At 36.1% G+C, this 18,000-nt stretch overlaps 1 protein-coding gene across 6 annotated transcripts in view; it reads left to right on the top strand.

Annotated features, from left to right (window-relative positions):
• Positions 1–18,000, top strand: part of LOC150108619 (catenin delta-2-like) — a 593,872-nt gene that overhangs the window by 411,911 nt on the left and 163,961 nt on the right. For all 6 annotated transcript variants that reach the window (XM_090390888.1, XM_090390887.1, XM_090390891.1 and 3 more), the window contains one exon: positions 9,502–9,758. In XM_090390888.1, coding sequence (XP_090247014.1) covers positions 9,502–9,758 — 257 coding nt within the window. The remainder of the gene's footprint in view (positions 1–9,501; positions 9,759–18,000) is intronic.

Here is an 18,000-nt window from a genome sequence, read left to right as displayed (position 1 = left end):
AAACTAATTTTAATGTTTTCAATATTTTGTCTCAGTCACTGAGGTTGCAAATAACTCTTATAACACACACTGAAATACAACACAATACTAAGTGAAACACATGGGTGACTCTCAAGTCTTCATGTCTTTCACTTAGTATTCTCTTATAGTTCAGTGTGTGTTACAAGAATTATTTGTAATCCCTGAAGATGTCTCAGTGACTAAATGAGTAGATCATTATATATACTTAGAAAGACTGAGATAAAATATTGAAATATTGAAAACCAGGCCTGAGATGAAATATTGAAAGCATTAAAATTAGTTTTAATCCTTTCCTAGTGCTGTAAATATTCCATTAAGCATCCAACATGATCCCTCAAAGATTCCTTGACTCCCTGGAGAACTCAGATAATAATAATAACAAATTTGAATATGAAACCCAGCAGTAAAAAGGTAAACTATGAATATTTTTATAGTTTGCATTGTTCTTTTTGTGCCTATTTTCAGAAATATAGAAAATACTAGAAAGAATTGCTGACAACCCAACCACTTTTCACCTCAACAGAGACAAAGAATCAACAATCACAGCTAATGAGCTACACAAAATCAACCAAGATTATAGCTTAACATATCAAGTTATAATCTTAACAAAGGAGAACTTTTATAACTACTCAAGGAAATCCCAAATTTTGCAGTTGTTCCTCACAGTTGACAAATTAGACATGCTGTATCATATTAAATAAGGTTTAAAATCTCTACCTCCTGACATAGATGACAAAATCAAACACAAATAGCCTATTAAAAAATATCAGCGCTCCTTTTGAAAATTTAGCTGAGGAAGATGAATCAATGATGATGATGATGATCAGCCTATCTTTTCCACCCCACTACAGGGTGAAGGCCTCTCCCATTGAGGGAGGGTTGGGTCTACTTCTCCCATGGTGACCCAGTCCACTTTGGGAGAGTGTTTATTCACTTGTATGAATGAATGTAATGAGGGTGGAAGACAATCACAAATGTCCATGCCTAGGCAGGATTTGAACCTGCCTCTTGGCTGGAGAGCAGATATTCTAATCACTTGTCCAACCAGGCTGGCAAATCAGTAATAAGGTTGCTAAAAATGGATAAATGAACATTTTATCCCTTTTCAGCAACCTTAACAAAGTGATAAGCTGTTCATTTGTGATAAATGAACAGCTTATCACAAAAGCCAACAAAGGTAATGCAGCAATCATCCTAAATGGAAAAGACGTATCTGATACCGATATTTAAAAGCAGACAATTACAGTGCCACAAAGAGGTTCAAAAAGAAAACAAAAAAAATTACTGGAAGAGGCTACTTCCTCGCCATCACACTATTTAAGACAACCAAGAATGTATGGACTCCCCAAAGTCTATGAAGATAACATACCACTGAGACCAATAGTGGAAGGAATTAACAGTCAAATAACCAGTTAAACATAATATGAATTTTATCTACATGATTTTTATTAGTATAGAATTTTCACCACAGTATCAATGACATCTTCAGCGTGACTTTCAAATTAAATAACTACAACTAGCCAAGAAATTAACAGTACTAAAGGAGCTGAAAGGTCTTTCCTTCCTCCTGCATAAAAAATATAGTCTACACTTTATTACTAAAATTAAGGGACTTTATTTTAGATTAACAGGATCTCTTAGTCAGCTTTGACATCACTGCCCTCTATTAGCATTCTCATCAATGATATAATTCTTCTACAAAACAAATTTCTGCCAAATATTATGGCTCTCTTTTCCCACGTGCTTGGTCAGTATTATATCATGTGATAAAACAGTTCAGTCATACCTTCAGGAGGTAGGGATGGCCCATAGGCTCACTCCCCCCTTCACATTCCAAACTTCTTTATGGAAACGTTTGAGCAGAAAGCTCTTGAATTTGCAAATTTAAAAACCAAAGGTTTGACTTAGATATATTGATAATATACTTGTAATTTTGCTACCAAATCTTGAATGCTTTCCTCAGCTTGAAACAAATAACATGAGTACATTGAAAATAGAAAAACAAAATTTCTTGCTGCTCTTGGATACACTTATAACTTGCCTTTTATCAGACTGTCTCTTGTTTAGCATTTATTGTAAACCTACACACACACTGGTCAGTTTATACATATAGATCTGCCAGCATGGTCGGCCAAGTGGTTAGGGTATCTGCTCTCCAGCCAGGAGGCTGTCAGTTCAAATCCTGCCAAGGGCATGATTGTTTGTGATTGTCCTAACCATTTACCATATATACAGCTGTGACCTATGTTCTGACATAGTATAACCATTGTGTCTTTATGCCATAAAAAAAAAATTAAATCATATAGATCCCTACCACCACCAACACATAAACTAGGAATAATAAAAATATCCTCAAACAGACTGGTAACATTTTCCTCAAGTGAGAATGATTTCAAAAGAGAACTACAGTGGATCAGAGCCACCTTTGTTTAAAATGTATATAATTCAAAGACAATTGACAAAATACTGAACAGATAACACATCAAAACAAAAATTATTTCAGCAAAACTATCACATATATTAAACGTCTTCAGAAAAAAGAAAAACATAAGTGGACACTAAATCATTTATTCAGCACATCTAAAGATCCCTCCTCCCTTGTCACATACAGCAGTATACCAAATTAAATATCTGGGTGCATAGTTAGTATAAAAGAAAACTGGGAGACATGGGACACACTCATAAACCAACTAATTTAAACAAAAATGATGGGCTAAAAATCTCCAAGTTTTGGACAACATCTATACAATACTGACAAAAAGTGCATTCTCAGATTGCATAGAATACCTCGCATAAGTGATACTGATCTCCACAACATAAAAAAAATTAACATCATCATGAAAGTAAAAATAACTTTGAAAGCAAAAAGGAAATCTTAGCATGCACCCTCTCCCTTCTATTGCTCTTTTGAGAAGTCCTTGTATTCTTTTAATGTGGCCAACATATTTTAACTTTCTTTTGTCAGTATCCTTAAGGAGCCTTAAAGTTCTACTGATCCTTTCTAGCACCCATCCATTTATCTGCCTTTCAGTATATGTAACACCACATCTCAAATGCAGTTATCCTTTTCCTGTCAGTCTTCAGGTTCCAGGTCTCGCATCTATAAGTGGCTATTGAAAAAACAGCTGCATCAAGAATCCTTCTCTTTCTTCCTGTAGAGATAGATCCATCCTTCTAGATTTAAGACAAGTCTCTGACTGTTTAAGGCATTCCTAATCTTCTTCTGATGTCTTCTGAACACCAATTCTTCACAATAATGGATCCCAGGTACTTGAACTTGCTGGCTTCCTCAGTTCTTTTTCCATTAAGGTACACTTGTTTCTCAGGAGCTTCCCTATCTGATTTCCTTTGAGAACCATAATATTTTTCTTGCTAGGATTCAGCTGAAGTCCTCTGTTCTTACTGATCTCATTATCTTTGTAAAAAAAATTGTCCTAGTTCTTCTTTGTCATTACAAAGGAGTGCTGTATCATCAGCACTCCTTTGTTGATGATACAGCATCAAGGTGGTAGATTGATCAGCAATCTGTATCTTGGATTGCTGATCAATCTACCACCTAATCCTAATTCTTGTTTTAATCTCACCCAGTGCTATATGCATGATGTCCTCAGCATAGATACTGAACAGGTGAGGAGAAAGTAGGCATCCTTAGCTAACTCCGTTCCAACCTGAAGCCAATAATTTAATCCAACACCTGTTTATACTGTAGCTTTTTGTTCACTGTACAAGTTAGCTATTACCTCAAAATATGTTGAGGAAAAACCCATTTTCATGACTCATGTCTATGAAACATATTACTATAGGGTGTCTAAATTCTATATACTTTTCTGATATCTAAGATGAAGGATCTGATCTCTTACCTTTTCTAAAACCTGTGTTCCTCAGACATCTCTTCCTTAACTTTGTCCTCAAACCCATTTAGAATGATGTTTAATAAAATCTTACTTGCATGAAAGATTACTAGTTCTATAGTTTGTAATCCTTCATATCTCCCTTCTTGTGTAGTGGTATGAAAATAGACTTTCTGTAGGCCATGATCCTGTCTCTCATATCCTTGTAATCCATCTGGTCTCTGTAATTCCCATGATGTAATTTTATACCTCTCCATCTTGTTACAGACAATATCAAGAAAAAATGCCATTTTTAAAAAGATGTTTGACACTAAGGCTGTATTGTCCCTCACATTATTAGCAAGAGCCCTCCATAGCTAAGTCAGTATAAATGCAGCCCTTTGGTAGTAAAGACCTGGGTACGTTAGCTGGTCACATACGGAGGTAAGGGTTTTTTTTTCACTTAGAAACTCAGGTTTTTCATCTCCCAGAACAGGCAAATCGGCCCCATGAACATACATGTATTACAGTCGGGAATACTTGAGCCCCAGCCATAGGCCAGATTCATCAGCCATGGCGATCCCAAGCCCGGATGAAATTTGGGGGGGGGGGGGAGAATTGAGAAGGTGCTGTACCTCTCCGTGAAGGCTCACGGCCATTGTATCATCATGTGAAATAAATATATATGCACATTAGTAGACCTACTCTCCTTGCTTTGTTAATGAAAGATCTAAATATTACAACAGCTTATAAACCTATATAGAAATATGTTAGAAGTTTATTTTGCACTTGGTTAGACTATAATAAATTTAGTTTAATCCTTTATCCAAGTGTAAGCAAACAAAGTTTGCACCTGAAAATATCTTCAGGACTGAGGTAAGGTGGTACAGCCCTTGGCAACTCATAGCAAAGGTGGACCAAGTTCTCATCACTCCTTGTCTCAGTATCTTCCATAATGCAAAGCACATCTCCTTGTGGGTAGTGGCCCTTCCCTTAATGCATAGCAGTATACATGTCCGCAAGGAGATGTGCTTCTCAGTATCTCCCATAATGAAAAGCAGATCTCCTTGCTGACATGTATAAAAGAAATTAACATCATCATGAAAGTAAAAATAACTTTGAAAGCCAAAAGGAAATCCTAGCATGCGCCCTCTCCCTTCTATTGCTCTTTTGAGAAGTCCTTGTATTCTTTTAATGTGGCCAACATATTTTAACTTTCTTTTGTCAGTATCCTTAAAGAGCCTTAAAGTTCTACTGATCCTTTCTAGCACCCATCCATTTATCTGCCTTTCAGTATATGTAACACCACATCTCAAATGCAGTTATCCTTATCTGGTCAGTCTTCAGGTTCCAGGTCTCACATCTATAAGTTGCTATTGAAAAAACAGCTGCATCACAAGGAGTAATGAGAGCTTGGTCCACCTTTGCTACGAGTTGCCAAGGGATATACCACCTTACCTCAGTCCTGAAGATATTTTCAGGTGCAAACTTTGTTTGCTTACAATTGCATAAAGGATTTAACTAAATTTACTATATAAAAATAGGCTTTTTTTTTTTTAAAAAAAAATATTCTTTCTTGAGGTCTTCCAAAAGATAACAAGTCTAGGCATTTTTAAAATGTATCCAAAAAACAGGTCCTGCACATGCTTTGCATCTTTCCAACTGAATTTAATGATGTTGCTCATAACAGGAATGAAAAATCAGGCTTAACATAATAATAACATATCATGGAATACAGTAACAGTGCCTTACATAGAATGTAATAATTTCCTGTCTTGGCATATGAAAGAATCTACTGATGTGACCTGATTTCATTGTTTCCTTAATGTGAAACTTTGATTGGAAACTGATATTTTAATATTACTGACCCCGATTAATGCTGTCCTACACTTGCAAGTGATTTTTTTTTCTTCTGTAGTTTATACTATTATTATTATTTAGGCCTCCAAGGAGTCAAACGACTCAACGTGGGAGATCCCTCCTAGGAAACACAGTCTATCATACCACTCTTTAAACTCATTGACCGATCTCTCTCTCTCACCACTCTATCAGGCAATGCATTCCATGGTTCAACCACCCTCCATGCAAAGAAACCACTCCTCACCCTCTTGCTCACAGTTTCCTTTCGTAACTTCCAGGGATGGCCCGTTGTCATCACTCCTTCCTACTGTTCAACCAAGTGAAAGAACTCCCCAGTGTCAACCCTATAACCACCTCTCAACAGTTTAAAAGTCTCAATCATATCACCTCTCCTATCCACCAAATTCTGCAGTCCACATTCCCTCAGCTGATCTGCATAACTAACATTGTACAGTCCTGAAACAATCTTTGTCATCCGTCTTTGTACCCTTTCCACAGTTAATTTATCCCCTTCAAATCCTGGTGACCAAATCTGAGAACAATAGTCTAAGTGTGGTCTGATCGGGGTCTTATACAACAGAATGATAACTCTCTTATCTCTGCAGGTCAGCATCCTTCTCATTATTGCATCAATCCTTTGTGTTACCTTCACCACCTTTGCAATATGTCCCTTGAATTTCAGGTTTCTATCAATCATCAACCCCAGATCTCTTGTCTCCCCTACTTCCTCCAGTATATCTCCTCTAATAGAGTATGCCGCATCCCATCGATGTGTCCCAAACCTCAAGACCTTACATTTTGCTGCATAAAACTGAAACCCCCATTCATTTGCCCATCTGTCTAACTTATTCAAATCCTCTTGCATGACTACCACATCTGCACTATTACTAATAACCCTTCCCAGCTTCACATCATCTGCAAACAACTGAACATCCCCCTGCAATCCATTGACAATGTCATTGATATAAAGGTTAACAATATAGGTTCCAGTACTGAGCCCTGTGGAACCCCACTTGTAACCCTCTTCCTCCTTGAAACTGCCCCACCATACACAACTCTCTGATACCTATCGGACAGCCAATCCTGAATCCAGTTGACTAACCTGATATCCAAACGCATATGCTGCAACATAAATATCAGCTTATCATGATGCACCCTGACAAATTCCTTTGCTAAATCCAAGAAAATGGCAGTATATGCCTTTCCCTCATCTACTGCTTTTGTAACTTTATTATAAAAGGCTAGCATATTACTAAAACAAGAGCACCCCTCACAAATCCATGTTGACTCTCACAGATAACATTACCCACATCTGCCCAATGTTGTGTACGGTCCCTAATTAATTTCTCCGAGATCTTAACAACTACTGATGACACACAAACTGGCCTATAATTAGACACTTCCAGTTGACTAACCTGACATCCAAACGCATGTGCTGCAACAGAAATATCAGCTTATCATTATATAAATATAAATATAAGCTTATCAGCTTATCTGCTACTGCCCTTATGCAATGGCACTATCTTACCTTCCTTCCATTCCCTGGGCACCTTTCCTGTAGCCAGACTTTCATTGAAAAGTCAGGTCAACAGCGCTGTCAGTTCATTAGGAAAAACGATTTATTAACTACGTTGATTTAGTTTACCAGTATACAGGGCATGAGCATGTAGCTTGGTTCCTTATACAGTTGTATTCTTCTGATGATGACCTCGATATAGGGGTCGAAACGTCAAGTTTTATTTTATTAGTAATTAATAAAATAATCTGTTCAACACGCGTGTTTTTGTGTCCCTAAATTTACAAATATGAGTGCTGATCACCATGTAACCTTAAAAGAAAGAAGTTCCTGTTTAATTGTTTAATTGTTTGTCATCCACTTTACATAAAATTGTGTCCTCTTCTTCATTTGTGAAATACAGCTTACTGTTGCTGCTAACAAATATTCCTTCACAATTTCCCAAGCACTAATGATATCCCAGCCTTCCAATTCCTCCCTCCATAAACCCCCCCCCCCAAGTTGATGTTTAAGACTATTGTAATCACCTGCCTTATAATTCCACATATATTCCCATCTCTTTGATACTCCTGCATGTCTATTCATCTTCCAAGTCAAAACCACATGGTCACTCTCTCCAACTGGTGGGAGAGATGTCATCTCACTTATTATCAGCTCTTCTGATGCTATGACCAAATCCAAAACTCTTGAACCTCTTGTTCTCTCTATTACATGCTGCCTAAGATATTTGTCCCTCAAGAATTCTAGAAATTCCATTCCCTTATTGCTACATGCATCTTCCTCTCCCCAATTTATACTGCTGTAGTTATAATCTCCCATAACAATCATTCTTCTTGCACTTGCCAAGCTCAACTGTCTAAACATTTCCTGGTCCCCCACCCTCTGTGTTCCTTGGTCTGTAGCAACATCCCACTAAATATCCTGTCTTGCCTACCTCTACCACACACCACATGATCTCAAAATCATTTGTCTCACTTCCTTCCAAAGCCTCCACTCGTAGAGTTCATAGGTCATCACTTATCATAAGCAGTACCCCACCACCACACTTTCCCTTCTTATCCTGCCAAAAAATGCTGTACCCTTCTACTTCTGTTCCTGTCATTATATCCTCTTCTGTCAACCAAGTCTCAGTGATCTGAATAATCTTTGGCCAGGCTGATGCTATCAACACCATCAATTCCTCTCCTTTATTCTGGATATTCCTGGCATTGGTGTAAAGTATAAAAATGCCACTGTTTCTATACCCAGCATTATCCCCTCTAGACTCTATTGGGCTCAGCATTACTTGATGTTGTCCCCCTTCTCCCAAGTATTCATTCCCACAAGAGGCCACCCCCTGCTACCATCCACCCTGGGATGCACCGGCTCGTTTAGAACAGCAACTCTCCAGATGCCTACGTCTATCCTCATTCAAATGCAAGCGGTCTCTCGCATACAATTCCTCTCTCTCCTTAAACACCCTCCAAGCATCCACATATTCCAATTCCTCTCTTCTGACACATTCTAGCTATTAATTTATTCAATATTACTGCTGTTCTGCTCAGCTCATCACTACCATACCTAGGCAACACGTTCTTTTATTTTATTTGCAATAAATAAACCAATATCTGAAAGAGTATTATAAGAAATTTCACTTATTTTAATATTTAAATTACTCGGGATTTAGAGAAAGATGTTGAAAGTTTATTTTTCACTTGGTTAGACTATAATAAATTTAGTTTAATCCTTTATCCAAGTGAGAGCAAACAAAGTTTGCGCCTGAAATATCTTCACTGGCTCCCACTGAAGAGACCTCAATTAAGGTCAAAACTAGTCTGGGTAGTGGCCAATCCCTTAATGCATAACATTATACATATCTGCAAGGAGATGTGTTTTGCATTATTGGAGATACTGGGATAGGAGTGTTGGTAGCTTGCTCCACCTTTGCTATGAGTTGCCTGGCGTTGTACTACTTACCCTGGTAAGAAAGTACAACAACACCATATTCAGTCCTGAAGATATTTTCAGGCGCAAACTTTGTTTGCTCTCACTTGGATAAAGGATTAAACTAATTTATTATATTTTAATATTTAAATTTTATTAATGATTAAACCCAATTTTTCTAATAATAGTTGCTGTAATTATTTTAGTAAGTAGTTTTAATTACTTACTGTCATCATATTTTCATTTGGCATTAAATTTTGCTAGACTTAGTGGAAGAATACCAGATGTGTCCTTAAGGATGAGTTTTTAGAGAATTTAATTATTTAGATAAATTTAATTTTTTTTTTTCAGCTGTAGGTGACAATCTTGGTTGCTTTGGTGCTAGCAAAAAGAAGAAAGAAGCCCAGACTGTTGAGAAACCAAAACGGGATGGCATACCATTAACAAAGAATCCTATTGACCAATCAGAACCAACAAGAGGAATGTCACTTTTGTGGCAGCCAGAGGTGGTTCAGCCATATCTTTCACTGTTATCTGAGTGTTCTAATCCTGAAACACTAGAAGCTGCTGCTGGAGCAATCCAAAATTTAGCTGCATGCTACTGGCAGGTAATATCATTTATTTTATTGGCTTTATCACAATCGGAGCATTTGTGCTTAATCACGATTAAGTGCAAATGCTTTTAGTGCCTCCATTTGAAAAAACCATCCTGCCAACTTTTCTTGGTCTTCCTCTATTTCTTTTTCCCTTTCATATCCACTTCTTTGATATCCATTTATTATTTTGCATTCTTTCCATTTGATTATTCCATTTTTATTTCTGTTTTTGGATCCACTCATTTATTTGTTGAATTTTGCAGTTTTTCTGATTTGTGAGTTCTGGAGTTTGTTTAGTATTGCTGCGTTTGTCAATACTGGTTACTCCTTTTATACATTCTTGTTTTTGTATAAAAACAAGAATGTATAGGTTCCTTGGCAACTGTCTTTTTTGTTGATAGCTTCATATTTTTCTTTTCTGCTTCATTATTGAATGTATTTAGTAATCATTGTAGGTCATCTTCATTTTCTTCTAGTAAGATTATATCATCAGCATATTCAATTATTCTTAGTTTTTCATATTTAATTCATATTCCACATTTTTTTTCATTTTGTGTTTACTTTTGTTATTTTATTCATCACTAAATTAAATAAAGTTGGACTTAATGATATACCTTAATCTAATTCCTTTATTTATTTTAATTTTTTGAGTCTTTCCTTGTTCTGTATATAAGTTATTCTGCATTAACCCTTGTTTTGCTCACCTATCACTATTATAGAAAGTGTGTAAGTTACTAAGAACTCTTTCATAAACCATGTTGCCCCCCCCCCCCCCACATGCACATTCTGTCGTGGAGAAATATATGCCTTTCTATCCTTTTCTAAACATGAACCTTAAACATCACAACAAGAGATACTTATGGCATGCATTGTGCTGTGCTACAGATTCTAAAAATCTAACATTTTTACTTTGGGTTGAGAAATCATGGAATCTGGTTGGAACAAAAAGTGGTTTTAAAAAAAGAATCAGTTTATCAGCTTTCAGAGACAAATGGTAAACTCAAAAATGGTTCGACAAGAATCAGAAAATGTTGATTTATTCAGAAATTGGAGGTACATGAAGTTGTTTGCAAGAATAGAAAAATCAGAACTTCATGGAGCCTTAAGTTTCTTAAAAACTCTATGTTTAGTGACCATAACCTCAATAAAGCTCCATGCATGAAACTGGTCTCTGGTGGTGAGAATATAATAGAAATTGTAACAAGCACGTAAGCAAACAAAATAAATTAAAGCTAGATAAAATAAAATCTTGTTCTACCAATGATGGGTGTCCTCTTTCAGTGCTGGTAGAAAGCTTAGTTTGTTACTAAGGATGCTTAAGAATTACTGTTTCTCATATTTTGGAAAGTTTAATGCATTCATACTTATTTAAATTAGGTTGGTTTTCCAGGGTAGCTACAGATTCTAATAATTGGAGATTTGAACTTGTTGCAATGAAGCATAATATTTTTTTGATTCTACATCTGGTTCTGTTAACATACAATCCAATAAATCTCAAACTAAAAGGATTACTCAGAAAAGTGGAGCCTTTATAGCCTATCTGTTTTGATGATGCACTTTGATTGGAAGACCTGGTTTTGAATTCTGTCTACAACATTGAATCTCTATCAGGATTTTTACTCCTGGAGAGGTAGGTTTTTATTCATGCAAAACAGGCAAACTGGGTGGAATAAGAGTTACGTTCCATAAACTTTGTTACTTGAATCCCTTTGCTCCTTAATCAGATCCTATTCTTACATATTTACATTACATGTATATCAGTCTGAAAACAAATCTGAAAACACACCCCAACTCAACATCACCAGAGTTAAAGATCAGTACCATCAACATAAGAAGCCTGAATGGCAAAGAAATGGAGCTAGCTGAGGAATTAAATAAGTATCAGACCGACATAATAGGGGTGACCGAAACAAAAAACACAAAAACTGGCAAGATCTTTCTGAACAATAAATACAAAATGTTATATTCAGGCAATGACAATCAAGGAAAAGGAGTAGCCATAGTATTCAACACAAAATATGAGGCTCATCTTGAATGGCAGGCAGTGTCAAGTAGAGTGATTTGGGCAAATATCAGAATGGGGAACTGGAAAATGAGACTTCTTTGTGTCCCACAGAAAGTTCTACTAAGGTAGAAGTGGAGGAATTTTTTGAGGTTCTAGAGAAAGCAACTGACACAATGAAAAAGGAAAAGTTGGTCCTTGTTGGGGATCTAAATAGCAGAGTAAGAAATGATTGTCAGACATACAAAAATGTTTTGGGAAAATTTGAAGAAAAGAGCAAAGCTAATGATAATGGCAAATATCTGTTGGATTTCGGCTCAGGACATGGACTGGTTATTACAAACACCATGTTCCAACATAAAAATGTGCACAAATTCACATGGAGAGAAGAGGCAAGGAATAAGAAAAGTCTCATTGACTATGTTATTGTTGATAGTGATGTTTTCTCCCTGGTGCAGGACACCAGACTGTACAGAGGATTAGAAATTGGAAGTGATCACTATTTAGTCTTGAGCAGGATAAAATTGAATTTCATATTGAAAAGAATGACATGTAAGAAAGCTTTAAAGCGAATAAAAGTTGAGCAGCTCTCAGATGTGAACTGTAGACTAAAATATACAAAGATTATTGAAGAAAAAATGAAAAAGTTTGAGAACAAGAACCAAACCTCGGAGATTCAGTGGCAAGCCTTGAAGAAAACCCTGATTGATTCAGCCAGAGAGGCATGTGGTGAGGTTGTCTGCAAGAATAGAAAAATCAGAACTCAATGGAAATTAAAGAGGCAGTGAAGGAAAAGAAGAAAGCATATCAAAAGTTCCTGGCAAACAAGTCAGCTTGTTCTCTTAGAGAATACAGAGACAAATGTAAGAAAGCAAAACACTGTGTAAAACTAGCTAAACAAAAGTCATGGGAGGACTTTGGCAAGAAAATAGAAAATAAATATCAAGAAGGTGGTAAGATATTCTGGAGGTTGTTGAAGCTTAGAAATGGAGGAAAGAGTGCTGTAAAAGGAGTTAGAGATGATAAAGGTGACATGAAAAACAGGAGAAAAAGATATCCTTGAAGTATGGAGTAATTACTTTGAAAAATTGCTAAATGAAACGAGCAGTGATGACAGCACAGTGGTAAAAAACACTCAACAGGCATACAGTCAGGAATACATATCCATACTTGAAGTAGAAAAAGCCATCAAAGGCTTGAAATGTGGAAAGGCAGCAGGGATAGATGATATTCGACCAGAAATGCTGAAGTATGGTGGTATAAGAGTCTTACAGTGGCTACACTGCATAGTTCAGAAGGCCTGGACAGAGGGATGAATTCCTGATGATTGGAGTAGAGCTCTCATAGTACCCATATATAAAATGGGATATAAAACTGAATATGAGAATTACAGAGGTATTTCCTTACTGAGTGTTCTGGGCAAGATTTATGCCAGTATATTTGAGAAATGGTTGAGAAGAATTGTGGAAGAAAAGCTTTGTGAAGAACAAGCTGGATTCAGGCCAAATGGAGGCTGTCAGGATCAGATCTTCACTTTACGACAAATAGTCGAGAAAGCATGGGAATATAACAAAGATCTGTATTTAAGTTTTGTCTATCTGGAAAAGGCAGCATATGACTAGGTGCCGAGAGAGAAGCTATTCAATACACTACAGTTATATGGTGTCAATGGGGCATTATATTAAACAATACTTAGTCTTTATTTGAGTTGTAAGTCAGCAGTTAGAATTGAAGGAAGTACAGGAAGATGGTTTAATGTTAAATCTGGTGTGAGACAAGGATGTACATTATCCCCTCTGTTATTCATTATCTATATGGATCACATTATGAAGTGGTATTAAACATGATATCAAAATTGGAGATGTTAATGTCAGTTCCTTGCTTTATGCAGATGATATCATATGTCTAAATAAGTCAAGTCTGCAAGATTCCCTGACTAAATTGAATAACTGTTGTGATAGATATGGTTTGAAGGTGAGCAATAATAAGACAAAGATAATGAAAATAGGCAGAAGCATTGAAAATATCAGCTGCATTGTGAATGGAGAACCAATAGAACAAGTAAAACATTTCAGCTACTTGGGCATGATTTTTAGTGAAGATGATAAATTAAATATGGAAATAGACAACAGAATCAACAAAGCTGGTATTGTAGGACGTCAATTGAATAAATTCACATGGAATAAGAGAGAAATTAGTCTGAACACTAAATTAGCTGTATACAAGACAGTGTTCAAACCAGTTTTAACTTATGGATCTGATTGCTGGGTCAGAAGTAAAACACTTGACCAAAGACTAGAGACTACAGATATGAGAGTCCTGAGGAAGATTAGAGACACGAACAGATGGCATCAATGGCAATATCATATTAAAAACGAGGATATTAGGAGAGAACTTGACATTGTCAACATTCAGGAATGCGTTAATAGAGCTAATCTCAGGTGGTATGGTCACTTGAACAGAATGGGCGAGGAAAGATTAGCAAAACAAGTGTTCTCGGCCAGGTTGGCAGGAAAATGACCCAGAGAAAGGCCAAGATATAGGTGGATTGATACGGTACAAAGTGCCTTATACAATAGAAATATAAGATCTGGTAATGATGTTGGAGTCTTGACAAGTAATAGACTTATTTGGCGGAAAATTGTAGATAGGAAGTTAGTAATGAGGTAAATTTTTCATGAAGTACTATCATATCCTGTACACCCTCCTTGAGGGTACATATCAGGAATTTGATGATGATGTATACCGGTAGTGTTGAATGCCTATTTAAGTTGGGTGTGCTGCCGTGTGTCTTATGCAACCTGTGCTACAAAATTCACGTCAAGTTGACTTAACCGTATGATCACATTTTTATTGATGTATGAAAGTTTTAAGAGTGCATAGCGCATCAGTTCTCATCTTAATTTGTTCAGTGCAATTAATTTAATTGTAGGATATCTTTGACTACTTTAATTTAGCAATTAATATAATTTTAAATATGGAAAGCATAAATGTCAAATGAACAAGCTATGCTTCATGCGTGCTGTTTATGTTAGAAGCACAAAGGATTTAATGCTTCATGGTGAGATGAAATTATCATTGCCAAATACTAGAGTGAGACATGGATACTTTTCTTTTAGTATTGCATGGTGATCAGCATTCATTATAGAAATTATGGACTTTACAACCGTGTTTTAAATAACCCTTAATTTCCCGACGTTTCGATCTTCATATTAAGATCATCATCTGGAGCATATACAAATATACAGGACAAGCTGAGTTACATTACATACAGTATGCTAGAGAAACAATGACTTGATCACAGGTTATTCTACTGGCATGAACTCTAGTGGGAAAAAAAAATAATAATAATTACAAATTAATGAATTATTTAGAAACTACATCAAGCTAAATTCTATTTTTGGTAACATGAGACATTCTTTCTTATAGTTTTCTTTCAGTAACAATGATGTCCTATTTTTAGCATTACAATTATTTTTGATTTAGGATCCTGAATTATCTACAGTCCTGTTTATAGTTATTCTTAGAGAAGAAGGTTCCGTGGATCGAATATGTGCCTTTCATATGTTTGGGATTTTTAGACCGTCATTATTGTTCAGATCGGGGTAGTTGATAATAATCTCATAGGCTTCCTTAAATTTGCATTCATACCATGTTTTGGTGTGATGTAAACAACTAGTGCTTTTCCAGTCAATTCTATGTATGGTGTTCAGGGCATTATCAGACAGGCCAGTTTCGCCATAGTTATTAGATTTAATGTGTCGTTTATGTTCTTTTTGTCTGATAGGAATTGTGCATCCTGTTTCCTCTATATATGGTATGTTACAGGTGCAATAAATACAGTATACTCCAGGGTGAGCCAGCGGAGGGAGTGGGTCTTTGGATGAGTTGAGTAAGCTTCTTAATTTTGCAGGAGGTTTAAAGGTGGCTTTGAGGTTGTATTTTTGTAGTATCTGTTTATTTTATCTGATGTCTGTTTAATGTAAGGAATGGTTATAGTTTCATTGTAGTCTGGTTTATCTTTGTTTTTTATTGAGGTCTTGTAGAGAATTTTGTTAATAGTGTTTTGGCTGTAACCATTTTTTAAAAACGGTCAAATTAATAGTCTGAATGTGATGCAATGTTTATGTGTCAAAGTGTCCTCTTCATGAAGCATTAGTATATTATGTTTAATTTTAGAAATCACATGAAGCAAGGAAACAATTATGGGAATTTTTAACAGGATAAAATGCAAAAATATGATATCTGTGATATTGCTATTCCGTGGGTGCACACCACACACACCTAGCATACCCTAAATATATGCTCCTGGTGTGTGTGTATGTGTGTGTGTACAGTAATGCATAAACTAATGTTTTAAAGGTTTCATGCAAATTAACATAATACAGTATAAATAATATTAAAAAATAAAATTATTTTCAAAATGTTTAATTTAGCTGTTTGATCTTTCTTATTAAATTATCAAGAGAAAACTGAACAGAAATATACCACATCCATGTTGAAAGTGAGATTGAGAAAGAACAAGCATGTACCACATGAGCTGTCTGTCATGTGGAGGACAGACATACCACTGTTAGATGGTATGCAAATAATATAGGCGAGTTAAGTAAAATGTTTACAGTTCACTTTTTCTAGCCATGTCATAATTTTCATAAGTCTGAACTTTCATGAATTGGGAACTGCCTGAATTTAGGTTTAAGACTTTCCATGTTATCCTACTAAAAATTACGAAAACCAAGGCATGTCATTAGCCTTAAAGGGCTGTGAGCGTTATGGATTATTACTCAAAAAAAAGTAACTTCTCATCTTCCTGAAATACCAAGGAACTTAAAACCTTTAGTTCTCATCCTCCCTGGATATACAGATTACCTAAAATTCATGAACTTAATAATCCTCTCAGATTGACAGTTGTTACTGACACATTATCTAACCAGTTTGCTAAATCTCTTACTTCCCTTACTTGCCATTCCCTCTTCCTTAAGAACATTCAAAATTCTATCCTTTTTAAAGCTTTTATCAAGAATTTAACAAGAGTTGATTTTGTGGGAAATTTTGACATCAGTGATTCTTAGTAGAAAGAAGTGAACAAAAGAAACTGTGGAAATGAAAAAATATGCTGATGAAACGAAAGCAAGTGACACTGTGGAAACAAAAGAAAACAGGAATAAAGAAATGAACGAAATGTATTGCTGACAACATAGCTTGATTGATAGAATTCAAGACTTGAAAAGCTAGTTCATATGAGCAAGAGAGTCAGGTGGTTGATGGCACTAATGATTTAATTGCATGTAAGAAGAATATAAGAATATCAGGAACTCATTGAGGAGAGTGAAAGATAATAGCATAGTAGGAAAGGTTGTGCCTGTGTGCCTTGGCAACACAGGCAGTGACCTTTGACAATGACCAATTGAGAGAGAGAGCAATAATAACGAATAGTATGGTGAAAGTACTGCATGAGGAGAAAGGAGTGAGTTTGTAAATGTATGGGCTGTACGAGAGTGTGCTGAAAAGTTGTGATAATCACCATGAAGGAATTGAGGTAGAACCATGTAACTTGCACATTATTCTACATATTCTCCACAGTGTTGTTACAATGCTTCTACATCATTTGCAATTCTCTGAGAAAAAAGTCTTTCCCTTGTTACAAAACCTAGTCCTCAGCTGCAGATATGACTTCATCATCTGTGGTAAATCTTGTTCCTTTCAAGTGTTTCTTTAAATTTGGGAATAGGAAATAGCTAGATGGGGCCAGGTCTGATGAATAGGGTGGGTGAGGCAGACATTGAGATCCCAAGTTGTGTATTATCTTTTGGGTTTCATGAGCAGTGTGAGCAGGTGCATTGTCCTGCAAAAGCAAAATACCTTTGCTCTGTTTCTCCTTCAGAACCTCCTTCAATTCCTTTAGAGCTGTTGAATAAACTGCTGCTGTACCAGTTTCACCTTTTTTTTGAGGTACTTGTTAAGAATTACCATCCATATCCCAAAAGACAATGGCATGAACCTTCCCTGCTGACTTTTGGGTCAGAACTTCTTTGGCCACGGAAACCTTTTGTTTCTCCACTCCAATGACTGTTATTTAGTCTCTGGGCCATAGTGATGAAGCATGTTTCATTAATAGTTACAATATGAGCCAAAAAATTTGTACTGATTTCTCAAAATCCCTTGAGATGACAGCATATGTTCTCTCTTTTGGTTGGCATTCAAACACTTGGGGACCCACTTTGCTGAGAGCTTTTGCTTGTCCAGATGTTG

The sequence above is a fragment of the Typopeltis vanoorti genome, chromosome 3 (genome assembly GCF_054136105.1).
Source record: "Typopeltis vanoorti isolate ZY-2024b chromosome 3, IOZ_Tvanoo_1.0, whole genome shotgun sequence".
Lineage (NCBI taxonomy): Eukaryota > Metazoa > Arthropoda > Arachnida > Uropygi > Thelyphonidae > Typopeltis > Typopeltis vanoorti.
The sequence above is the reverse complement of the archived record's forward strand: the minus strand, read 5'-3'. Positions and strand labels throughout refer to the sequence as shown.